The sequence below is a fragment of the Microdochium trichocladiopsis genome, assembly GCF_020744255.1.
Source record: "Microdochium trichocladiopsis strain MPI-CAGE-CH-0230 chromosome Unknown B0I36scaffold_15, whole genome shotgun sequence".
NCBI lineage: Eukaryota > Fungi > Ascomycota > Sordariomycetes > Xylariales > Microdochiaceae > Microdochium > Microdochium trichocladiopsis.
The window spans coordinates 946,969-970,676 of record NW_025763558.1 but is presented as its reverse complement, the minus strand read 5'-3'; the positions used below and the strand labels follow the sequence as shown (position 1 = coordinate 970,676).

Genomic DNA, 23,708 nt, shown 5'->3' with positions numbered 1-23,708 from the left:
GTTCCAAGACAACGAACTTTCACACGCTCTGAACAAGCAGGGGTCTCTGAGCCGCGCGAGCCGCGTCCGCTCTTGTTGCCCCAGCGCTCTGGAGGCGGCACCCCAAGCGGCCGCCTTCCCTCACTTCTACACCTCCGAACCCATGGATGGTCATCTTCTCTACTATGCCTCCTAACTTCCAGCGCAATTCCTCAAACCACCGCGATCCCCATTCATGCAAAGTCTGAAGCTTCACCTAGCCGAACACGATCGCAAATACAATCAGCGACTCTGAGCACTCGACGGCGCTTCAAAGCCCGAACAGCACCTCCGTCTCACATGACTCGTGGCAGCTGGCGAAAGAACATGCGGCATCCCGACCATATATACGATTCGAGACACAAATCCACGACGAGGAGAAGCGGATCATCGAAGCAGGCGCAACCCGCACGAGCACTTGTCGCATTAAAGCTCACGCACAATTCGTATTGTTCCATAACTACCTGCAAGACGCGAAGCGCGAGCAACGAAGGTGACGCGAGCCGAGCGCATTTCCTCAATTGCCGTTATAGGAGGCCAGAGTCAGTGCGCCAAGCGCACATGCGGCTTCTCCTGATTTCAACCGTTTGGGCTTCCCCGCGCAAGGAAAAGCTGACCACGACGTGTACTCTTGGCTGTGCGCCAGAGTGGGAGTTGTTTGTGCGTGTGTGCAGAATAGACATTCGCGACAAAATTATCCCGCATCAACAGGCACAAACTGGCCTTTGATGTTCTGCGTTGTGTGGATCGCGTCATACTGTGCCGTCATCCTGCGACGGGCATGGCGAAGATATTCCGACGATTCGCGATGGTCACCACGGCAGGGCCACGAAGAAACGGCCCTCCGTTTGTGCCAACTGCTGCATGTCATGGTGTAATCCACTTTTGGAGGGCACTTGCTGTGGGTTGTATGCACAGCACGTGCTACAGTGCGAAACCGGGCACTGGTCCGTGCGGAATCGTTCTTTGATACTAGAAAAGCGGACACATCTAGTGGTCACTACTGTACCCTAGCAACGGGAGAAAATCATGATACTGTGGAACAGGAAGCTTTGGCAGCACCCCAGAAGTCTGAGGCGGCTCACAGGAGTGACCGTAGCCTCTAAAAAGACACGTTATCCTTAGCTGATGCCCTTTCCAACAGACTGAGAGGCAGAGGCTCAGAACTTACCTCCAATGTTCCCAGACTGGTGTCCGTCTCAATTCCGTCATGGGGTGACAGAAGAATGCCAGCTAGATCCCGTTTCGAGTCCTGGAGTTTCATGACCTCCTGCGACACATGTCAGCCGTTGAGCTTGAGCGAAAACATTCTAATTCCGTAATCTAGAGTCGACGGAAACATGTCCAACACTGCGGTCTTACTTCTTCAAAGGAATTGCGCATGTAGAGACGAATCGTCGTCACTGGCCGTTCCTGTCCAAGGCGATGGACTCTCGCCAGAGCCTGATCCTCGAGCGTGGGGTTCCTACGATCAATGATCAATATCTGGCCCTCAAGGTGGACCTAGAGGGTGTCCAGGAAGTGTTCCCAGCAGAGAGATGGATGACGACTTACCAATGAGGCTCGAGGAGATAAGCTCGCGAGGCGGCAGTCAACGTCAAGCTATATCAGGCGGAGAGATCAGTCGCAGGCATACGCAGAGGGCATCAACTCTAGCCTTCACTCACCCGACTGCGCCGCAGGATAGCGTGAGCAGCATCACGCGAATACCAGGATCGTTCTGGAATCTGTTGACGATAGGCAGCCGGTCTTTTTGCGCGACTTTGCCGTCGAATCGAACGGTTGTGACGGAAGCTTGATTCAGCGCACGCTCGACCAGATCGAGAGAAAGCCTCCAGCTCGAGAACACGATGCTGATGTAGACACCGGTATGTCAACAAAAGCCTCGTTGAATATATTAGATGGGTTCTGCAGGAAGAGCTCACCATTTCACGTGTGCAGGGACTGTATGAATGTCAGCCACCAGTGCCTTTACCTTGGAAGACATGTGCGTGAAGTTCTGAGAGTCCGATGTCTCCAGAGTATTGTGAGCAACGACTGTGTCGTCGACCTTAGATGTTAAGCTTGTCGATACGGAGGCGAAAGCACACGACTTGGTGTGCCCGCACGGAAGCGAGCGCCTAGATCGGCCGAGATTGTCGACGCAATCGCTGCATATGAAGCGTAGACAGCTGAAAAAGCGTGCCCTAGGTTCTTGCCGTTTCGACGTGTTAGAGGAAAGCCCATCATCGCTCGCGATTTCTGTCATGTCGGTCGCAGACGAGCACTGGATACAGATCACTGGTCCCAACTCGCACTGGCGATAGAGCACAGCCTGAGCTTGCTGCTCCCACTCTTCGGAATCGGCCATGGCCGATGGTCGGGAATGGTAATGGAGGCCAAGGTCGCTGAACAGTCTCAATGCTTCGATCTGCTGCAAAGCATTGACATGAGATGAGCCGTGTGCGCGTTGCTGTTGGTGCCCTTCATGCAACGCGTCATCGATACGTGTGATGGCATGCTCTCTCATCCGCTCGTACACTTCGCGCTCCTTCTGTGTAAAATCAACAGGACATAACAGGTCTTTCCGTGGAGGTAGTTCGATTGTTCCTTGACTTCTGCGGAGGACAAGAGAGGCGGAAAGCAGCTTCAGACGTTCGACTGCTTTGGTACTTTGTCCTGACTTCCACAGCTGAGAGATGTCGGCATCAAAGCATCGGGGGTCGCCGTAGGGATGCGGGCGTACGAATTGTAAGAGAGTGGCGAGATCGCTCAGACGGTTTTGTATCGGCGTGCCCGTGACCGCCCATCGAGCGACGGCCTCGAGTGCACACACAGCTTTTGTGATGCGAGTGTTTCCATTCTTGATAAAGTGCGCTATGGCCCAGCCTCATTAGCTTTTGTGCAGTGGAAGAGATTGAGCAGGTGCTTACCTTCGTCGAGGATGATTCTTCTCCAACAACGCGAAAAAATGAAAGATTCGTGCGACGTCCCAGCTGGCTTCCAGTCAGCTGAAACAGTGTGGAATGTTGTCAACACGATATCGCCCCTCTTCAATGTCGAAGATTCTCCCAAACGTGTTTTCCTGTGGTGAATGTGAACATTGATACATCCGGGTCTCACGTGCCTGTCCTTCAAGTCAGCGTATGGTAGGACAACCATGGGCACCAACGTACTGGTTGATCTGTTCCTCCCATGTGCTCAGAACTGAGAGTCGTGTATTAGATTGTTGCTCGCACGATTGGGCTCGGCCTTTGCGGGGATATAGTACTTACGTGGTGGTGGAACAATAATGAGCGTTGCGGACGTGGTCGGTCTTCCGCAGGATTCTCCATTGTCGAAACCCTGAACATGGCAGTGCTGTTGGTCGTTCTCGTGGTCGGTGGTCACTAGAGAGATCATAGTCAAGGTTTTACCAAGGCCCATTGTGTCTGCGACGATTCCGCCATAGAACTGTGGTGGCTCTTCCGCCTGACACGAGTTTGAGACCGTGTTAAGAAACCTGGCCAGGCTCTATAGTGAGAGAGAGATCGGTGCGGAAGCAGAGGCAGCACTTACACCGGGATGCGACTCGAGTCAAGGACTTCCCAGACGTCACCTCCTGCACTTCGGTAATTCCACCCCTTTTCCCGTTCAAGCATGAAAGTCAATGCCTGCTTTTGGTGCCTGGATCGCAGGTCAGTTTGCGAAGCTTATTCACTACCACAGAACAACTCCTACTTCTTCAACGCCGTCAGAATTGCTGCTGGCTGGTCTGCTTCTTCGAGATCTTTCCTCGTGCTGAAGACATCAAGAACATCTCGACGGTCGGTAATCTCCTCAAATTCGAGGACGGTCTTGTCTGACACGTAGTCGGACAGCCAGGGGCAGCTGTCTAAGTCTGATGATGATAGTCGATGAGGATTGCAATAGCGGACGTTTTGGTGGCAGTGTCTCGGATCCTGTAGATACACCTCGTAGTCTTGGAACCAGGTTCCTACTTCGTCCAGTTGAGAGAATGGACCGCACACCGTAATATCTATGGTGCATTGCTGAATGACCGACTTGCGCGTGCCGGACTGTTCGTCTGGATAACAGCGTGCGTGCAGGGAAAGATCAGGCTCCTCCAGCAGACTCTGAATCATCTGAGTGTGTGCAGGATTCTTTACCCGCCCAGTGATGCCGTTATCTCCGATGCCGAGAAACAAGCTTCCGGATTGAAGGATGACTTCGAAATCGGTGATCCCGTGAAGCGACCTTGAACAATCGAAGGTCGACGAGACATTCGTCACCTGTATCTGTCAGCGAGGCCGGCTAAAAGGTGCTTGCACGTACCACGCCGTAGCAAACAATACTGTCTTCATCCTGCCTGGCATCGTCTGCAGCATGCTTGAGAGGAACGCCGTCGAGTGCAAGAGCGTCCCACATCGGCTGTGAGCTTGCCAAGGATGTCTCCCATTCTGGCAGAGTTGCCACTGACGTGAAGTGTTGCTGATCGTTCCAGAGGCCTATGGCAACACAGTCCACCTGCTGGCTTTCCACTCCAGTCCTAGGCAGGATATGTTTGTAGCCAACCACGGCAGATCCTGGCGCGAATGGCTGTAGAATGCTGTTGCTTATGTTTGCCAGGTGGTTCCGAGCTGCCGTGTTTAGGTACTGATTCGGCTCGGACTGGTCGCACATGACCAGATCCGCCCATGGAGACGTTGTTGGTTCGCTGATCCGGGCTCTCTTGTGCGGTCTATGAAGCGTTTCGTCGTCCATGGCTGAATGAGTTATCGGACCGCAATTGAGCGCACGAGTCACGATGACCGCGGGTCCCCTGAAGTGAAATGATCAGAGATGCCCGAGTCCATGACTTGTAGCGAGAGGAACGATGGCCAGGCTCGCAGCACTGCCATGTCACCATTTTCGCCCCAGCTGAGAGGTGGGCGGCAGTGCAGACAGTAGTGTGCTCAGCTGAAACATGTTGGTGGTGGCATTGGCGCAGCGCCTGCATGGCTTGGGCATAATTCAGCGCCTGATTCCATGTAGGCAGACCTTGGGGCTGACACACCGCTTGCTGTCAGCTGCAGGAAATGCGGCCTGGTTCGCAATTCTCAGCCGCTAAATACTGCGCCATCATATAGGTTTCCCCGGGGCCCTCCGTCCAGTCGTCTCGTCTCACCTCGATTTGAGGCACCGATGACTGCCAACCGACGACGATGCCACTCAACCCAGCACCCTGCCCACAGGCGATACAGACCATCAGCAAGGCTTTCGAGGACCTAAGGCAGACAATCACTCCCTTTGACTCACGGGGGTTTAGTGAAACTCTGATCGAAGATGTTCGGCAAGCGGCGCTCAAAATCGAGGACCAACTGGCTGCTAGACAGTCGTTGAGGAACATGAAACGGCTGATGCCACTGTTCGCGAGCCTGGAGCACTATGGCAAAGTCATGGGTATCCTCTGCAACGGGACTCCATTTTTGTCGTGGGTCTGGGCGCCGATTACGTTGATTCTTCGCGTGGCTTCAGAATACGTCGAAGCGTTTGAGAAGATCATCAAAGGTTACTCGAAGATGGCGGAACCCCTGAGGCGATTCCAAATACTGGGCGCCACATTCAGCAAGAGTAAGGAATTTCAGCAGACGCTCGCTGTCTTTTACGCGGACATCTTGGAGTTTCACAAGCATGCCTACGTATTTGTGAAACGCAGTGGTGAGCTCCCCCACGATACTTCGATGCTGCATTGGTCCTGCTGACGCGCAGTAGGTTGGAAGCTCATTTTCCTCACTTCCTGGGGTCGATTCCAACGAAAGTTCAACGGGATCTTGGAAGACATGACTCGACACGAAGCTTTGATTGACAAGGAAGCAAATGCACGCAACATAGCCGATGCGAGACAAATGCGAGAGGATCTCCGATCATGGAGGGAAGAAAACCTCCTGACGCAGCGGGCGGCGGACGAGGAACTGTCATCGCGACAACTGGCGTTCGTTACGTCCTGGTTGAAAGTCGACGAGTCGGACCAACTGGCCATCTTTGACGCTCTATCGGTCGAGGGCGAGGCCTATCCTGGAACCTGCGACTGGCTCCCGAACGATGAGAGCGTGCGCTTGTTTCTAAAGCGTCACCCTTCAACAGCGCTTCTCTGGCTCCAGGGAATTCCTGGTGCTGGGAAGAGCATCCTCTCCAACCGGCTCATCCGCTTCATGGAGCTAGCAAAGCTTCCCGTGGTACGACATTTATGCAATCATTCTTTCGCAACCTCCCTGACCTACGAGAATACCATGCAACAACTTGTCCTTCAACTCATCCGGAACGATGTCGAGCTCATATCGTTTGTCTACGAAACCATGGTCCTTGGTCGGAAAACACCCTCAAAAACAGCACTGCAAAAACTCATCCTTGACATTGTGTCGGTGTCGTCCAAGCTATCAAGCCAGACTGACTACATGTGGATTGTGGTCGACGGCATCGACGAGTGCCGTGACGATCATCAGAAGGCCATCATCAACTTGCTTGGCCTCATCACTTCAAAGGCCGCGAAGTCGAACACCACTACCTTCAAGGTCATGATCTCCAGCCGCCACACCTCCACACTGGCACACTTGTTGAAGAAGAGTCATATCATGTCGCTAGGCTCAAGAAGTGGCAATGTTGATCATGCTATTGGAGCATATGTCACTGCACGCTTGCGCCCTGTTTACGAGCACCTGGGGGAGTTTGGCTCAACCCAGGCAGACATTGAGGCGATTGAGACATCGATCGTCCGCAAATCAGACGGTGATATTCACCTCCCTGCCCGATCTAAGTTTGTCGCTAACACTTCCATGCCTTGTAGGAATGTTCCTCTATGCGAAACTTGTGGTCGACTACTTGACACACAACATCATCTACAATACAGCGGAGATCATGAACTCTGTTAACGAGCTGCCCGAGAAGATAGTGGACTTGTATGTCGCCGCCCTCCGGTATATGAAATATCCAACGTTCGAAGCACTAACAATGTGTTCTGTAGCTATCAAAAGATACTGTCGCAGATTCTGACACATCTTGACGACCGCTCCATCACGCGCCTTCAATTGATTTGCAGCTGGATGTCATACGCGAAGCGCCCACTCAGGAAGCATGAGCTGCTGTCCGCACTCTCCTACCACTTCCAGGAGCCCTTCGTTACCAATCTCGCTCCGGCTCACATTTTGGTGATTTGCGACTCACTCATTGTGGAGAAGCCCAACAACACGTTCGCCTTCGTTCACGTGTCTCTGCAGGAGTAAGTCAGATTCTGCTTTCTCCCTAGGGACGACCAGTCTCCAAGCTGACAGTCTGATCCAGGTTTTTGCAATCGCCTTCCAGCCCGTTGCGGACAAGCCCCGCAGCTGCCGCCATCCAACACACACAGACAGTTTTGGCCTGTCTGATACACGGCATCAAATCTCTTCCTGGTGAAGAGACCTATGACAAGTCGCTTTCGGTGATCAAGGGCCTCCACGGGCTTCTCGTCTATGCCACAGAGTATTGGATAGACTACCTGCAGGAGACGTGCTCTCCAAAAACGGTAGTGAACCACAAACCGAACTTCTTGGACCTCCTACGCATTCTGGACGAGCATCTCGCCGTGTTTCACTTGCCTACGACTCCCACGAGAAATGACGGAGGGCAACTTGATGATGACTGGACCGACCAAGCGATGCCTCACTGGCCGAACGTGCGATTCCACATCACCAAAGAGCAGTCCAGGAGGTCTTCTGATCACACCAACCTTGCAGTTGGTTCCACGGCAGGTGAGTAGGCTATTATTCTCACACGGAGTCAAATACTCTGAATTGCTAAGGTAATGCAGATACTCAACACTCCCCGTCATCCCTCTCACCAGAAGGCGGCATAGAGACAACTCTGACTGCCTACAAGAAGACGATACGCAACTTGCTTGACAAACAATACTTCTCCGGAGTCTCCGCCGAGCACTTCGAATCGTTCAAGGCACAGTTCCGCACGACGGCGTTCAGCTGCCGTTTCGCCTTGTGCCCATATGCTTCACGGGGATTCGAGTCGTTCGAGAAATGTCGTCAACATGAAGCATCACACGAGGTCCGCATCAAGTGCGAGGCTCCGGATTGCCAGTACCTGGCGTTTCATTCACGTCAGGCACTATCTAGACATGTGAACAGGCATCATCAAGTATTGCCGCCTCGGAGACGGATCAGGAGGCAGCCTCGAAGTGTTGGACCATTGCGTGCCGTTCTCTCTGAGGAAGGTCCACCCAACAGTGTCCCTGATTCGGGGAATTCACCACCATGGTTAGCCGGGACTATCGATCGGCTAGATGAATCGCTTACTCAGGATTCCTTCTTCTCTCCCATGGGCCAGGGGTCGTCCACTCCTCCTCATTTGCTCGGAAAATCAGGTGAACCTCTCCCACAAACCATTGCCCTGATCGGAAGCACGCTCAATGCCTCACTCATGCACGCACCATCTCGTTTCACACCATGCTTTAGAGGATTGTACTGACGAGGGCGTAATTGAAAGGAAACGCTCCGGATGACCTGGACTTGCAACTACTTTTTTTCCAATCACATGATCCGATAAGGAACGGTTTAGATGCAGCGGGTGAGAAGTTGCTGTTGGACAAACTCACTTTCCCTGCTCTCTCTCAGGAGGCGAGCCAGCTTCAACACATGACGGACAACGAACTGCTTGACTCATTATCGCACGCGCCGGGAAGTCCAGTCAGCAGCAACGTGTCCCCTAAGTATCTTGGATCTGCTGCTCCAAGACACTTCGCTCGCGACGATACCTCATTCGGTCCCGACGAAGAATACCAAAGAGAATTGATGGCTCTAGAAGCGGAGAATAAGAGACGTCTGCTGATGAACAGAGAGAATGCTAGCAGAGATCATACCGGCCAGCCCACGCCGTCTTCGTCGGTAACCGAGCTTGCAAAACGATTGACACCCGAACAGGAAGCAAGGCTTGGCATGGTCGACCATCTACATCAGGTAAGTTACGTGTGGAACTCATGCAGCTCTTCGATGAACGTTGGTCATCTCCCCAAGCCTGATTACTAACACACATTACGAACGACACAGACAGATACATCTTTGGACGCTTCCGCCAGACAGAACCAGCAGGACGCCGCTTCACAGATGGATGAGAAAAACGCAGTAGGTCTACTCGGTTCTGGACAATTGTTAAATTCTGTTCTGACGTTCCTAGGCGTTTCTTGAACGTGATCCATCGTCTGGGGCCCAGTATCCCAAGCGTTCCACTCAGCAGCTAGATAACACATCTATCGAGGGGGCAGGGGCACCGGCGTATATGGATCCATCTTTCATTACAGGGTACTACTCAGGGGGCAGGAACACCATTGCCACCGATTTGGCTCGGCTCCCCGCCTATGGCGCCCCCGCAGCACGGCCAAGCAACCTCAACTACACTCTGGAGGAACAGAGCAATGAGCATCCAACGACGAGAAGCGGATCAGAATATGTACGTCAGCACCTCAGATACGAAGTGATTGATGCACAAGCCATTTGAGCGGATACACGACTTGAGTCTTGCATGGCGAAAATTCACTGACGTGACGAGCCTTTTCCCAGCATCCCTGCAACAGACCTTGAATGCAAGCTCCCGTCACGCTTTGTGCCCTTGTCGACAAGTGTCGAGGCCAGCCACCTCAGCCGTGGTGCATGCCGAGCATGCATGACCCTCGGAAGATTTCCTGGCTCCAGCCAGCCCAGTGTCCTTCTCCATCGGCCTTGCAAGCCCTGCAGGCAGGGCAGGTGGAGTTGCGACACCTGTGGACAAGATCTGCGCCGCCCGCGAGCTCCGGCCTTCCTGAAGCAGAAAGATTCAATTTGACGCCTGACCTAAATAGGAAAGGCGAAGCTACGCGTACCTACATAGTATAGGTAGTCGGTGCTATGTTCTTGAGGCCGACAAGCCTCCGCGACAAATACAGTGGGTAACGTACGGGCGTTTTTAGAGTACTTGCAAGCGTACCTAGTATTCACCTAGCTTGATGTACCGAAGATCATTGGTGGTACGGACAATCACACTACGGACTGGGCGCTAAGGCTGCATTTTTAAGTACCTCGATCACTGCTAGGATAACGTGGGTCAATTCTCCATTTTTTATGTAGCGGAGGCTTGTCGGCCTCACACACATAGAAACTTAGAAATTGCTACCTATATCCCCTGACGACCCGCTGAGCCAACGTACCTGTATTAGACACGTAATTGTATATATGTTCCAATCATCTTTCTGATATCCCTGGGATGCGGACGGTCGCAACACAATTGATTATCACGAAGAACAATGTCGCGATCAGCGACCTCCTTCCAGTCAGTCTGCCGCATATAACGGCGAAATTATTGTGCAGATGTCGTCTCTGTAAAGTTAAAGGGTTTGGTGCGTCGTGGGCGGTAGATAGATTGGGCATGCGTCGCCTGCGGACGACTGACGATGGTGACGACCAAGACTGGGTGCTGCGGATTGGACAAGCGATGCTCGGCAGATCTATAACCCGATTTCAATAAACTGATTCTCCGGCAATAACCAACAATCATGTTGGTGATCGCACGTAAGAAAAGTGCTCTATCTCTTATGCTCGGTGCCAGTACATCATGCCTGTTCCAGCCAGCTTCAGATATTGGCCACCAGTGGAGCATGCCGTCCGTTGGGTGTAAAGTTCGAGCCCTTGTCGTAGATCTAATGAGTAGCCCCACATTTGGAGACCAGCCTGACGAGGTGGCTCGGCAGCTCCCGTTGTGTCGTAGGCACCGCGGCCCATGTTTGATATCCCCCCGGACATGCTCCTGTGCCTTGGCATCGTAAGTAATTGACCAACGCCGACTGAAATGATTAAACGCAAGCGTGCTTCCTTGTAGGCGTCTTTCTATATATTTTGATTTCCAAAAGCCTGTGGCGCCGCGCTGGGAATGGCCCCTTCGAGGTGACGCACATCCGCACCACCGACTTTTGCATACTCCGATATAACAGATGCTCGAGCTCTGGGAAAGGGAGGGGCCACTTCAAGCATCGAGCACCGCAGGCCTAGCCTGCCGCACCTGCTAGCAGCCGGTGATGCGGCTCTTGCCGGTGCAAGGAGGGAGGGTTGGTGCAGTGGGAGCAGTAAGTATGTTGATGCATCGTCGAATGGGGCCAGCCGACGATGTTGAGGACCGAGATTGGCGGCTGCGGGCCGGGTAAGGGGTGCTCGAGGGGACGGAGGCTGGACCCACGGCTGGTGCGGGCGAGCTCGAGGTCGTCCAGAAGCCAGTCGCGCGTGCGCTCATGCGCGGGGTGGGAGGATGTGAAGGGATGACGGCGGCGATGCCTGAGCCAGCACTGGAACAAGAGTGCGGCTGTGGGGAGGAGGGCGACGAAGACGCCGACGATGGCGATCTCGGCTTCTGCGCTGAGGGTCGCCATGGTTTGGACTGATGTTCGCTGGACTGTCGCAGAGGCAGGAGGGCGGTTGCGTGGTTCTATGTACTCCCTTGGCACGAATGCTCTGGCGGCTGGAAGGAACCTAGAAGGGGCATGCTTCATGATTTATTTAAGCGCGCCCGTCGGGCGTCCCCTGGCTTGTGGCTTGGCCAGATACAGGCGCATCAGACAAGGGGGTGACCCTTTTTGACTGGCATAAACGACATCCTGGGGCTTGAGCAGATCCCGCAGGTCTAGTGCTGCCCATGATTTCCGGGTACAAGTGACAGACCCAACACGGTAGATGAGAAGTACGTACCTGGGATCCAGCTGATGGCAGGGCCCCAGATCAGGGTACCCTCTAGGGTCAACAGTGCCCACGATCTCAGACCAGGCCACTTGCTAGGCGCACACCCTCAGGTTTCACCCATGACCCCAGCCACCACCCTTGTTCAAGATACCTGTAGTCCTTCGGCTCCGGGGAGACCATGAAGTAATTACGAATACGTCTGTACCCTGTGCCGGGGAGAGCCGTGCTTGGTACCGCACATGGACCGGGCGGCTGGTCCCAGGTGGCTTTGGCAAAAGACGACCATGCCCGACGAGGCATAGCTGGCGAGCGAGAGCAGACAAGTACTGCCCTGTACATAGGCAGTATGGCGCTGTTGCGCGGCAGCCTGGGCAGGCTCAAGAGGTCCTCAGAGGTCCACTAGCGTACGCTAGCGTACGGAGTACGACGCTAGCATACCTTGTTAGCAACCACATGAGCCATGCTCGCGAGGGACATCATGGCCCTGAAGGCGCCCACCTTTCCTTCAAGGTCGACCCGACATTGGCTGATCAATGCTGACCCCGAGTCAGCCTGTCGGGGCAGTCTGTCCGTCCCAAGTACACTAGCTGCCAGTGACCCCTGACCATCTCTTCGCGAAGCGAACCTGGTGGAGCGTGCGCGTTGTGGAAACAGGCTCGGAGACGAGCTGGTACCCGGCCCAGGCCCATAGAAGCTTGTGGCGCGGAGCCAGGCTCGCCTAGAACTGCCCGCCTCATTATCTCACCGCAAGTGCGGAAGAAATTCGCACGCCAGCTCGGCACGAGTACAAGTGTGCCAGCTGACGGCACTGGTCTGTACCTGGCCGACACCTGTCTCTCCTGGCCCCATCGTGGCGAGCACCGTCCAATAAACTTCCATCCTGAATCCCTTTCCGTTCCCTGGACCACGCGGCTGCAGAGCCGGTCGCTTGGACGGCCGAGCGAGCGGGACCTCGAGCCCGCCACAGCCATACGACTTGCCAGCCGCGGTGGGCCCTTCGATGAATAACCTCATCTACGTAGCTTGTTACTATCCGAGGCCAATTGCGCAGTATAGTGCACAACAGTGCGGCAATGACTATGTCTCTTCAGATTGCTGTCTAGAGCTAGACCACTTTTCACATTTGGTATGGCGGCGTGCTTTAACGTCTGATTTAAACAAGTCAACGGCGCTTTCCGCCGGTGCCTTAACGAGTGGGCCTTGGCGGGTTGGGGATTCGGGGCAGGGGGCCCGCGGTAGCGCCCGTGGGGGTAAGCGGGTCGATTGTTTCGTGAGTCAAGAAACCAGCCCTGATTGTCACCACCAACACCCGCGACAGTGAGGATGGCGTTGAAAACGCCACCAATACCCTCACCCGCACTCAACTAGGCTTAGTAGGAGTCACGGCTCTGATGTGATGTATTATTGGCTGCCGTCATGCACATTCACCTTGTCGAGGATCATTTTCAGCCCGCCCGCTGGCGAGGACTGGAGGTGCAGGGGCTGGTGCTCGGACGACTTGGTTGGCTGTACCAATATCTGGTCCCACTCTTTCCCACACGACGGAACCGTGACCGCCAGCGGCTTGGAATCATCATGTTTACCGACGGCTTTCGCCTGCTTTTCACTTCAAGATATCTACAGATGATGGGAAACTCAGCCCGGATCAATGTCCGACGCCTAATCGCTTGCTCATGAGTAGTACTGCCCACCGTGGAGGGGGAGTCCAAGTTCACAAAAGCTAGCGGCCTTTTTCCTGGCTCGGCCAGCGAGATCCCGTAAAGATTGACTCGCTTGTGGGACCTGCGGTAGACTAATGGATCGGAATTAGGAAGGCAACAGCAGTTAAGAACCACCAGAGGCAGGGCCAGTCCCGCTTGCCTTGCATGGATGGTGCGGGCGGCTCAAACTTGCCCGCGCTCTTGCCCACGATGCTTGGCGGCCGGCACCGCAAGGGAAGGCTGCATGGGGCTGCAGCTGCATGGGGCAGCTGGAACCCAATATGGCAATTGGCCACGCTGGGTGGCAGCTGCACTTGGTCTAGCCAGTCCTGTCACAGCCATGATCACACAAGAACAATGGGCGCAGAAAGCCCCACTCCTGGATGGGCCGACGAAACATGATTTCTAGCATCCCGAGTCATCCATCAAGTCGGCAGCACGGCCTGCCCCAGGATATATACGTGCTGATAACCTAACAGACAAGCGACCTTCTGATTCAACGCCTGACCTTTTGCCCATAAATATCGCGAGTGCCCAACATGGCCAACTTTCTCCGATGCTTTCTTAGTGCTCGTCGACCATCAACGCTGCGCGACTCCTCATCAAAACTCCATAAGAGCGCTTTCAACCTTTATCACATTCTCTAATCCCCTGGTCTCTGGCGTCTCAATATGAGTTCATCACATACGAGAGATGACTCCAAACATCACAAGTCGAAGGCCTGTTATTCAGCTCGAACAGCTCGTTATCGCCAAAACCCTTCTGACTCACAGAACGCAGCCAGCAAAGAAGTCACTACTTCAGATTCCGTGGCAGCAACTACGAGCCTACTTCATCACCTTGTCGTGACGGAGAAACATCTCTCGCGACTCAACTTCCAAGGCAGCACGTACACGCTCAGTACAGTCGACCACCACACATCCCCACACGAACAAGGCTCGGCCACCGTGAACGATTCTGCCACCACACAAGCCTCCTCCCTTGACGACCCTCTACATTATCCCTACCAAGCCTACAATCCGGACGACGACGATTCGTTCCTTCACGATGGCACGTCCTCATACGGCCCCTTCTGCACCTCATTCCCCTGCCTCGATCCAACCTGCTACACCCACCCAACCTCGACCACGACGCTGCAAGAGTACTATATCACCGGCACTGGGGCATACTTCACGGACACCCACAACGATCCCGACGATGTCCATGACCCTCAGTCGAACACCTTCGATCCGCAGATACACATTGAAGCCGAGGACGAACAGCAGTACGATGCTCCGGCCAGACACTGAAGCAAGCTTAGGAGCCCGGAGGGTGATGTTGTACGATCGGTGTTGAAGGTAAGCCATTCTCCCATACGCGTACTACCCTGCCACAAGACTGACCATACCAACAGTGACTGGACATTGAAAGAACGTTGCGAAGAACTGGATCACTGGTCTCCGTCGTGCTGCTGCATACAATGCTGAAGCGCCTGTTGGCCCTCTCGCAGAAGAGCATTTGAGTTCCACTGCTGCCGGCCCACCTGCTCCCCACCGCACACCCAAAAAAGAGTGGAACAGCATTGTGACCCCCACCCGCTACGACGGCCGACTCGGGACTTAACACGGACAATTAAACTTTATTACGACCTCCATAGACTCAATTCTATATTTCCATATAATCAATGTAGACTCCTCCGATGCCGTAAAATGGAGACAGACACATGTTACAAATTGACCCCACCACCACCTCCTCCGAGCCCAGTGTTGCTGTTCCCACCAGTGTTATTGTTGTCAAGTGCAACAGAAGACCAGTCCGCCAGGCTTTGCCAGAACCCGACCTCGTAGTCCCACGTGTCGAGATCGAACTGGGACGACAGCATCGGATCATGCTGGTGCTGCTGCAAGTTCTGATCCTCATTATGCCCTGCCTCTGCTGGTGCTGCCATGGCCGCTTGGTTGAACGGAGGGAGTCGCTGTCCCCGATCGCTTATTCCGTCGTCGATTCCCCAACGCGGGAAGCTGGGAGCTGCTGGTCATGTGCTTGGCTCGTTTCATTGACAGCAATGGAATCTCCGTCAGGGCCGTGGTTATAGTTTTGGTGCTGTGTCTGGTTGTGCTGAAGACGCGCACGTTTCGCCCGAGTGCCGTGGTGGTTATCACTCTGCACAGCGCCGTCGTGCTGCAGCCCACCACCGACATCCTGCTGGACCAGTACATGATCGCTGCGCTGCCGACCAACGTAATTCGAGGCCGAATACCCATGACCGCCACCGCCACCACCACCGCCGCCACCGCCGCCATCGCCCATGAGCTGCACAGAGTTCAAGAACCCCTGAATCGTTCCGTCGCCGTCGACACCAGACCATAGTTGGGCTCGTCGGGCTTGGCGAGCGTGCCGGTCTCCAGCTCCGCGACGAGGACGATTAGCAGGCGGAGAACTTTACTCTGGTTAACTGGTGGCGCCGGTGCGGGTTGTGTTGCATCGTTCGTTGTGATGGTAGGAGCAGATTTGTGCCGCTAGATAATGGCCAGCAGCAGGATGCCCACCGCAGGGAGGCCGAAGTAGGTCACCTGCAGTGGTCATATCATAGGCCATGTCAGCAATCCAGATTGCTTAGAGCGAGCGCTAAGGCTGTACGGGAGGGGGCAGTGACATACCTTCCATGACAGGTTGGTGCCCGAGTTGGCCAGCTGGTAACCCTACTCTCACCAGCACAATGTCGACCACTAGCTCCAGGATCCCCTCGGAGATCTCGACCATGCTGGCGTCCGGCTCGGTAAAGGAGTTCATGAACACCAGACGCAGGAGGAATAGCACGTGGAGGTAGTCCAGGCGCACGCTGGTAATAAAGTCGCGCTGGAAGGCCGTCGTGCATTGCGTCGTTAGGGCGGCGATGCTGTCGACGGCAACCCCCGGGGTAGCTGGTGTTGGTGTGGCAGTGGCCGAGGGGCCAGTGGCTAGGTGCGGCTTGAGGGAGTTGTTCTCGAGCTTGAAGTGTGCGGGTAAAGCTGCCCATTGGGCTTGTGCGCGTGCTTGTGTGGCTCTGCGTTTCAAGTGATTGATTAGCGCTGTGTTGCGAGGATGCAAATGAGACTAGTATGAGACTGCTTTATATCCTCGGGCAGGAAGGTTGTAGCGGGAGAAGGACGTTGCCTAGCTCTTAGCAGACAGTCTGGCGCCTTCCTATTATTCAGAAGCTCTAATATCTCCTCTTTGAGAGCCGCACACATGGCTGACCACCGGGCGAACGCACGGTACGTGATAGCCGTGTCGGTTCTCCACGAGAACCACGTCCGCGAAGTCTCAAAGTCGGTCTTAGCGCTTGGCTGGTTACCGTGATTCGATAGATTGTCACCAGCACCAGCACCGCCGTACTTAACAGGTTCATAGAACAGCGGACCCTGAAAGTAACAGAACCGCCGGCTGATTCGTGGGGGACGGCCGAGGAAGATGGCGACATTCTTGTCCGCCGAGTAACTGTAGGCGAATGCGGTGCGGCGGAACTCGGCTAGAAAGAAGGGGGCCTCTGGGGGTTTGGTCTCGATCTTTTGGTGGTAGCCTAGGGTGGAGAGTGATGCGATATGGTCGCTGAGGCGGCGCTAGGCGTCGTAGCCTTGTAATATGTTAGCTTCATTCGTATGTTATATGCAGTTAACAAGGTAGATGTAAGACTTACTCTGATTACCGTCCACGTTTGAATGTAGAATAAACTTCTCTATCTATAGCATGAGCTGGAGGTCGTTTATGCAGTCCAGTGTAAGACAATATTCAAGGCACTTATCACTCATCTGAGTGGCAAACTTGCGTAGGCTCATCTGTCCAGCGCTGTCCTTGTATAGTGGCGGCAAGAAAGGCACGTCAAAGGTCGCCCTGCCGACCGCGGTGAAGAAGAGCCCACAGGTCTCCCATCGGGTATTGGCCGCCGTGAACTGCCGCGAGAATTCATCTGCGCTGGTGGCCTGCTACGAGTCCAGGGGCCTGGCGGTGTTGGTGAAGAGTTGTTCCGACAAGGCGAGGCGGGCAGCCTCGTCGGTGCCGAGGTGTGATGTTGGTAACGTGGTGACACTCTGGGTGCAATGCGGTACGATGGGCTCGGCGAGGAAGAGGTTGATGCCTTTCCCAAGCCAGAATGTGACGAGCAGCCTGAGCGAGTCGAAGCTGTAGCCAGTCACTATGTGCATCAATGTGTCTGCCCCACGATGGACGAGCCGACTGCTAGGTGCCCTCCTATGGGCAGCCTGGGGGCCAGGGGTTGAGAATGTCCGTTCCAGACGTGCCGGTCGAGATGGGAAGGCGGGGACTCCTCAAGCCCATCGGTGGGGATGTGGTTGAAGAGCGTGGCATGGCTGGAGAAACCCTGATACCCAGGGTTAGGATACGGACTGGGCCCGGGTGGTGGTGCAGAGGACGGGATGCGAGATGCCGGGGACGAGGCAGTGCTTGAGCCTATGCTCGGCCTATAAGTCTGGTGTTTAGTCGTTTGTAATTAGGTAAGCACGCGTGTACTCATCGGATCCAAAGCACGGACCTCGTCTCGAGCAGGGGCCGGGATTGGCGGCGCCGTTTGAAAGGGGTTGCGCGATAGACGCACTGGCCATGCCGGCCTCGCGCTCGGCACCGGGATATTCAATGAAGGTCCAGCTTATATAAGCTGTGCAGTTGTGGCTGTGCCTAGCCAGATGTGGCGTAGCGGAATGGTGGAGTCAGTAACTGGGGGTCGTGGAAGCGCGAAACCGACAGGCGGCGCTCCTGTACACGAGTTAATAGACCGCTGGACTAGTAGTTGGGTCGGTGACGACCAGCGAATCCCCGGTGTTGTACGTTTTGCACTTCATTTTTTTGTTGTTCGAGAGTCAGGTGGTGATGGAGAACCTAGAATAGCTCGTCAAGGCAGCCATGGCCGCGAATCATCTGTCAACCCTGCACCTCAATCATCTCAACGAAAGGAGCGATTCCAACTGCATACAGCCCTGCATCAGTGAGCACATTGACAAAATAGGCGAGCCTGTCTCCACAGTACTGCCAAACGAAGCAGAACGAAGACATGATGTGGCTTGATAATTTGTCACGGCACTGAACAAGGATTCCGATGGGAGGCATGCGGCCGAGGAAGCAGGAGCGTCCCGTTTGCAGAAAATGGTCACCAGAATACAGCAATTCAGCCAGACTGCAGCTGGGCCAGGCTCCCGTCCTCGCCTGTCCCTTTTGCCCTTGCTACAATAAATGCACACGTGTGTTGCCACTGATAGCTGACGCCTTATCACCATACTCTACATTGCCTTTGTAGCAAATGTCCTTTTCCATTAGCCAGTATCTCAATGGCTCTCATCAAGTGTCTCAGAAGTCGTATGCTTTCCGTCCCTTACAACGCCTGGTGCTCGGTGCGAGCCAGAAGCCATGATCCTTCCCCGCGTGGTTCCTGTAAGCATCGAGGGTTTCGAACTTCACTCCTGCGGAGGTACAACCAGGTACCACGCAAGTGATCTGACTTCGGCTCTCAAGTACTGTCATCTCCCGCAAGTGTTGTCTTTCGAAATGGTTCCTCATTACAGAAGCACGAGCGTAGCTGTAGTATCTCTGACTGTCGGGCAGTCTCCTGTCACCAACGCACCGTGGACAGACGTACTTGGTAATGGGAGGCTTTACAGGCAACCTCTGAGTCTCACTTGGTGCCGAGCTTGACAAAGGAAGCTTCGCTGATATTGGCATCTCGCGTTTCTGACACAGGGCAACCATCAGATCCGCGACTCTCGTCCACAGAGCATTCCGAGCGATACTTGATGTCGGTATCGCATCCTCAAGCAAGATCTCTGCAAGTTTCTGTCTTTCTGGTATGTGGAGGTTGATCTCCGGTTTCACTTCTTCCAACTCTGTTGTGTCCGCTCCAGCGAGTTGTTCTTCGATGTCCCAGTTCGGTTTGTTCTCCAAGTAATATCGACGGTATTGTTCTTGGACATCCTTGCTTCTCTTATCGCGCTTCTGTCGAATCTGTGTCGTGAGCTCACGAATGATATCCTCTTTAGGATTGTTGTGGATATCGTAATGGCCGGCCTTGAGCGTTTCTCGTTCTCTCTCTAACGCAAGTATCTCAGGATCTATAGGCAAGGAGTCCCAGACCTCTGGCGGTACCATATTCCGTTTTGCCGAAGGATCTCTGGTCAAGCTCATATGCCCCATCAGATTGATGAGGCTATCTTGGGTCGGCTCATTCAAGAATGCGCTCTGGACGTCAAATTTGACATGTTGATTGATGTACGCGCTGTTGAAGGTCGCCCACTCTGGGTCGTGTCGCATAGCTTGGTCACGGACAGCATCTGAAGCCTGGCCTAAACGCGGGACATGCTGTTAGTCTTCCCAAACATCCTAGGTCAAGTGTTCAGTGGGGCGTCCAACCATTGATGGCGTCTGAAACCCCACGACGGAACGCCCGAGGGGTGATAGCATGCTCAAACCCTGCCTCGAGGCTTTGTCTTTTGAGGTCCGATGATAACCAGTCGTAAGTCATTGGCGGTTCTGAAATTGGGTCGGACGTGCCACACATTCGAAATATGGGTCGTTTCAGCCACTCTTCCTTCCAACGGAGAGGCAGACACTGCATTCTTTTTGGGATTTGGAGGTTGTAAATGGATGCCGCTGTCGTCAGCCCTTTTGCAGCGAATGCTCCATCACGAAGGGCGGCCACAATGACTGTGTTGATTAAGCAGAATATGGGTCGACGTGCTCTCGGGAATGTGTATATCGTACTGTGGCTGATCAATTAGAGTGTGAACAGCAAGGGATGTGGAGGTTTGACTTGCGGCTTCGGCTTTCTATCCTCTCCTTTATGGTGGATCAGCTTCATTGCCAGGACAAATGTGGTGCCTCCATCCGCCTGATCGCGAAGCGCGATTAGGCGGATATCTTCATAGCAAAAACACTTCGGACGACCTCTTCCCACCGTCTCTTGGCGTAGCAGCTTCTGGATAGCCTTCGACGCGTCGTCTAGGCATTGTTCGTCATCGTCATCATCATCGTCGTGTCCATTATCCCCGAACAGTTGCTTTCTTAACTTCCCGTTTGGGACCCTTTTCTCGTTGAAGACGAACTCCGCAGGCCTAGCACCTGTGCCCGACAAAGCTTGACAGATTCCCGGGAGGTTGATGACTCGATGGCGTTCCGTTGCGAATATACCACGATCGAAGGCTATGTTGAAGACCAGGAGAGCGTGAAGGTCGTCGGCATTCACAACTGGCTGCTCTTTCATGTTGGGAGGATGCAGCTTGAAACGAGGGATCACGACTGTCTTGTGCCACTACAAGAAGTTAGAGAACTGGTACGACTCTCTTGGAACAGCCGCGGAACAGCCTACTTACCTTGTCAACCTCCATAGTGTCAATCTTCGCAAAATCCCGTCGTGTGGTTAACACAAACAACTGCTTGAAGCGTCGAAAATATCCCCAGGTAGTGCCGTAGGAGTTGATTGCCCCATTTTCGCAGATCCATAGCAAAAGGTCCATGGCAATGGCTTTGATGTTTTCAGTCTCTTTCAAGATGGATATCCAGTCGCCGAGGCTGTTGGATTCGCAGTAACTGAGGTGTATAACTTATTAGAAGTCTTCCAAGATATGGCATGTCCGATGACTTACTTTTTCCATTTTTTTGCTACGAGGTAGACACCCAGCTGCGTCGAATCAGCCCAGACAGGGGGAATGAATTTCAACTCGTCGAGGATTTTGCGCAACGTTTCATGCTGTGAGGCGTCGAGCACATCTGGCCGTTTGCTCCGTTGCTCCGCCTCCCTCTTTTGAAAGAGGCGAACAAAATCAGTGTGTGTTCGTGCAGCATTCGCCAACGACGGCATGGTGATCGTCTTGATGGCCGCATTGGCGGGCAAGCAGGCAAGTGAAGGAGGGCATGGCCGCGGTTATTATGGTACTGTGCTTGAAGCTTCATAAGTGGCACAAGGTCAAGCAGGGGTGCAGTGCAGGGCGCGGCCTGGACGCGCTGAAGCAGCCCCGCCCCACCCACACCTTTCCGCACCCCTGCCCGACAGAATACTGTTTCCTGTCCGAGGTTCCAGGTACATTCAAGGAACATCGTAGTGTTCAAGGGTCAAGGAATTGATCCCCAAGCCTGCTCAAAAATGATTCTTGGGCACCGCCTTTCATCTTTATTGTGTCATTCTAGACCCTGATGGCACGAAACCAAAATGACCTATCCCGAACGCGACCCTTGCTATTGTGGAAAGCGCCGGCACAAAAGCTTCTGTCGTTTTCTTGACTCATCCGGAACATCACTTTTGATGATTCACGAACTGTTACCTGACCGTTCGTGATTCCAGCAAGCAACCCCCGCGGCCAAAGGTTATAAAGTAGTCTCAGGAATGCTAGTTCGAGCAATGATGCACGATACTCCACAGGTGTACATGTACTTCGATTTCATTATTGGTATTCATAGTAAGCTGTATCCTATGTAGGATTAGCTAGCTGCAAATCTATCGGTATAAGTAAAGGTAGTCGTCCGAAGCCTTCCCTAAGGATCTTATACCACCACTACTCATTAGGGTGCCGTTCCGACCTACTCCCCTAGCCCGGAGGTCGGTACCCACTTCGCTCGTTGTTCCGGCGCGTAATAATTCGAGTGACGGCTCGATTCGGTGAACCCCTCCTCCTACTGTCGTATTCCAGGGCGGTTTAAGGTAAAAACCAAGGGACCCATGCGCCCCACATCTCTAACAGAATCCCTGCATGCCGTGAAGTCTTGCTCATTGCCTTCATGAGCATGCCATGTCCTACGAAAGGTCTGTGCACGCATCGGGTCTGTCTCATTCTAGCGCCTTTTCCCGCGGATTCATTTAATACCCATTACCCCAAATTCCTCTCAACCCCCATATTTTCCACTCAATGTAATCCGCCAACAAATCCACAAACCAACAGCAGTCGGGCGGCCCACAATAGAACGATGCGCAACCAGTTATCAACCGACTTAGCGACCACGCCGGAACGCGAAACCGATCCCAACTCGGTCCTACTATGCCTATAGCTTTACGCCGACCTAACATACAATGTCCTTATCTGCCGTAGACCCGACTGCCGACACGCTATTTCACCAGATGGAGCCCAGGTTACTTCACACTTGTGGAACAAGTATAGTGTCCCTCTAGCGCTTCGCTTAGGACTCCCAGAGCATCTACGGGATTACTACTCTTCGGGATTCCAGAACCCCTCAGAGGCAGCCCTACCGCCCTGTGGTTCCAAACCCATCCGGAACCCCAGACCTACGATGGCTTTAGCTGCCGCAAGTGCGTCTTCTTTACGACGAGCTTCCACGAGCTTACAAGGCACATCTCTCATGAGCACCTAGATGGGCGAACAGCGGCCCGACCACGGATCAGCCTATCCTACGACGATGTCTACCTGCAGACCTGGGGGGCCGGGCCGAATCGCCGTACGGATGGGTAGTCAGGTACGGTTCGTCCAGTGCCCGGCCGCCTGCAAAATAGAACCCTCTCGAGACAACCAAAGGATAGAAGGACTGCTATCTCGCAGAGAAATCCATGGCTAGACCGCACAGGCTGGCCCGAGATCTTCGAGAGCGCAAACTATGCAGTACTCATCGTGGTCTCTAATTGATGCGCCAGAAGGAGGGTGGCAGCCACATGTGGCTGTCTGCGCCACTCATGTATGATAAGCTGATAGCGCACTGGTGTGGGTCGCTGCAGGAAGCTGCAGAGTGGTCTGTGCGTAGCGCCCCCCACCTGCACTAACCCACCTGCACCTGCAGGACCGCACTCCGCCCGACTCTTCTGAAATGCATCACACCTTCACCTACTACTATTTGACCCCATGGGCACGCGCATCATTAATTCTGTCGATATGCTACAGGACGCCATTGTGGTCAACCTCAAGGGATAGCCGCGGCGCGAGAAGTTGACAACCGCCTCGTTGTCTGCCAGGTGGTCGAAGCTACGAATGGCAGCCATAATCTCGGAGTACACCAAGTACTCGCGATACCCCTGGATGAACTCTTGTAGAGGCGAGGATCCATAATGGCTTCAGAGGCGGTGAATCACACCTCATCCAGAATGACTGGCTCCCCAGATCCCTTGAGTGCGCCAGTAGTGGTGTTCTCCTCATTCTGGACCGCCCGCAGCCGACTCAAGGCGTCTGGCACGTAGTTGAGCCTGCCGGGGATAAAGTACACCTTGAACCGGAAATGAGACAGGTATATGGATGCGTTGGTCTATCTACGATTGCCTCGGTATGTCGAGGCCGCGCGCAAATTAGTCTGGTTGACAATGCCCTTGATGGCGTCGTGATCGGTCAGCACAATCGTCGGCAAGGCG

At 54.0% G+C, this 23,708-nt stretch overlaps 9 protein-coding genes across 9 annotated transcripts; 3 read left to right on the top strand and 6 right to left on the bottom strand.

Annotated features, from left to right (window-relative positions):
* Positions 1 to 1,099: 1,099 nt before the first annotated feature.
* On the bottom strand, positions 1,100 to 4,121 carry B0I36DRAFT_378474 (SNF2 family N-terminal domain-containing protein; the record flags this gene model as incomplete). Its single annotated transcript, XM_046160688.1, has 9 exons — positions 1,100 to 1,120; positions 1,190 to 1,288; positions 1,381 to 1,483; positions 1,573 to 1,620; positions 1,944 to 2,874; positions 2,931 to 3,124; positions 3,269 to 3,499; positions 3,556 to 3,663; positions 3,718 to 4,121. The coding sequence occupies 9 exons, from the start codon at positions 4,119 to 4,121 to the stop codon at positions 1,100 to 1,102; spliced, it is 2,139 nt and encodes a 712-aa protein (XP_046004677.1).
* A 1,059-nt stretch (positions 4,122 to 5,180) lies between these two features.
* On the top strand, positions 5,181 to 8,472 carry B0I36DRAFT_256992 (uncharacterized protein; the record flags this gene model as incomplete). Its single annotated transcript, XM_046150988.1, has 6 exons — positions 5,181 to 5,676; positions 5,731 to 6,744; positions 6,803 to 6,914; positions 6,980 to 7,204; positions 7,333 to 7,733; positions 7,805 to 8,472. The coding sequence occupies 6 exons, from the start codon at positions 5,181 to 5,183 to the stop codon at positions 8,470 to 8,472; spliced, it is 2,916 nt and encodes a 971-aa protein (XP_046004676.1).
* Positions 8,473 to 11,017: 2,545 nt separating this feature from the next.
* B0I36DRAFT_356366 (uncharacterized protein) lies at positions 11,018 to 11,395 on the bottom strand (the record flags this gene model as incomplete). The annotated part of the gene is made up of 1 exon (XM_046157618.1): positions 11,018 to 11,395. One exon carries the CDS (start codon positions 11,393 to 11,395, stop codon positions 11,018 to 11,020), a length of 378 nt encoding a protein of 125 aa, XP_046004675.1.
* Positions 11,396 to 11,522: 127 nt separating this feature from the next.
* On the bottom strand, positions 11,523 to 12,179 carry B0I36DRAFT_356365 (uncharacterized protein; the record flags this gene model as incomplete). Its single annotated transcript, XM_046157617.1, has 4 exons — positions 11,523 to 11,626; positions 11,712 to 11,794; positions 11,908 to 12,101; positions 12,141 to 12,179. 4 exons carry the CDS (start codon positions 12,177 to 12,179, stop codon positions 11,523 to 11,525), a joined length of 420 nt encoding a protein of 139 aa, XP_046004674.1.
* Positions 12,180 to 13,825: 1,646 nt separating this feature from the next.
* Positions 13,826 to 14,999, top strand: B0I36DRAFT_340874 (uncharacterized protein). Its single transcript, XM_046155976.1, has one exon. The coding sequence runs from the start codon at positions 14,074 to 14,076 to the stop codon at positions 14,689 to 14,691; it is 618 nt and encodes a 205-aa protein (XP_046004673.1). The 5' UTR covers positions 13,826 to 14,073; the 3' UTR covers positions 14,692 to 14,999.
* Positions 15,000 to 15,005: 6 nt separating this feature from the next.
* Positions 15,006 to 15,703, bottom strand: B0I36DRAFT_340873 (uncharacterized protein). Its single transcript, XM_046155975.1, has one exon. The coding sequence runs from the start codon at positions 15,682 to 15,684 to the stop codon at positions 15,301 to 15,303; it is 384 nt and encodes a 127-aa protein (XP_046004672.1). The 5' UTR covers positions 15,685 to 15,703; the 3' UTR covers positions 15,006 to 15,300.
* A 2-nt stretch (positions 15,704 to 15,705) lies between these two features.
* On the bottom strand, positions 15,706 to 17,982 carry B0I36DRAFT_378472 (uncharacterized protein; the record flags this gene model as incomplete). Its single annotated transcript, XM_046160687.1, is given in 10 exon segments — positions 15,706 to 15,900; positions 15,931 to 15,954; positions 16,042 to 16,074; positions 16,088 to 16,240; positions 16,295 to 16,425; positions 16,533 to 16,983; position 17,061; positions 17,162 to 17,335; positions 17,351 to 17,555; positions 17,976 to 17,982. 10 exon segments carry the CDS (start codon positions 17,980 to 17,982, stop codon positions 15,706 to 15,708), a joined length of 1,374 nt encoding a protein of 457 aa, XP_046004671.1.
* A 681-nt stretch (positions 17,983 to 18,663) lies between these two features.
* B0I36DRAFT_300110 (FluG domain-containing protein) lies at positions 18,664 to 21,224 on the bottom strand (the record flags this gene model as incomplete). Its single annotated transcript, XM_046152009.1, has 5 exons — positions 18,664 to 19,710; positions 19,778 to 20,106; positions 20,155 to 20,675; positions 20,737 to 20,953; positions 21,010 to 21,224. The coding sequence occupies 5 exons, from the start codon at positions 21,222 to 21,224 to the stop codon at positions 18,722 to 18,724; spliced, it is 2,271 nt and encodes a 756-aa protein (XP_046004670.1). The 3' UTR covers positions 18,664 to 18,721.
* Positions 21,225 to 22,429: 1,205 nt separating this feature from the next.
* Positions 22,430 to 22,946, top strand: B0I36DRAFT_400412 (uncharacterized protein; the record flags this gene model as incomplete). Its single annotated transcript, XM_046161673.1, has 1 exon — positions 22,430 to 22,946. A coding segment is annotated over one exon (297 nt), but the record flags the coding sequence as incomplete, so codon positions are not given.
* Between the last annotated feature and the right edge of the window lie 762 nt (positions 22,947 to 23,708).

Coding starts and splice junctions, on each gene's coding strand:
- B0I36DRAFT_340874 (XM_046155976.1), top strand. CDS start 14,074: ATGAGTTCATCACATACGAGAGATGACTCCAAACATCACAAGTCGAAG.
- B0I36DRAFT_340873 (XM_046155975.1), bottom strand. CDS start 15,684: ATGGCGGCGGTGGCGGCGGTGGTGGTGGCGGTGGCGGTCATGGGTATT.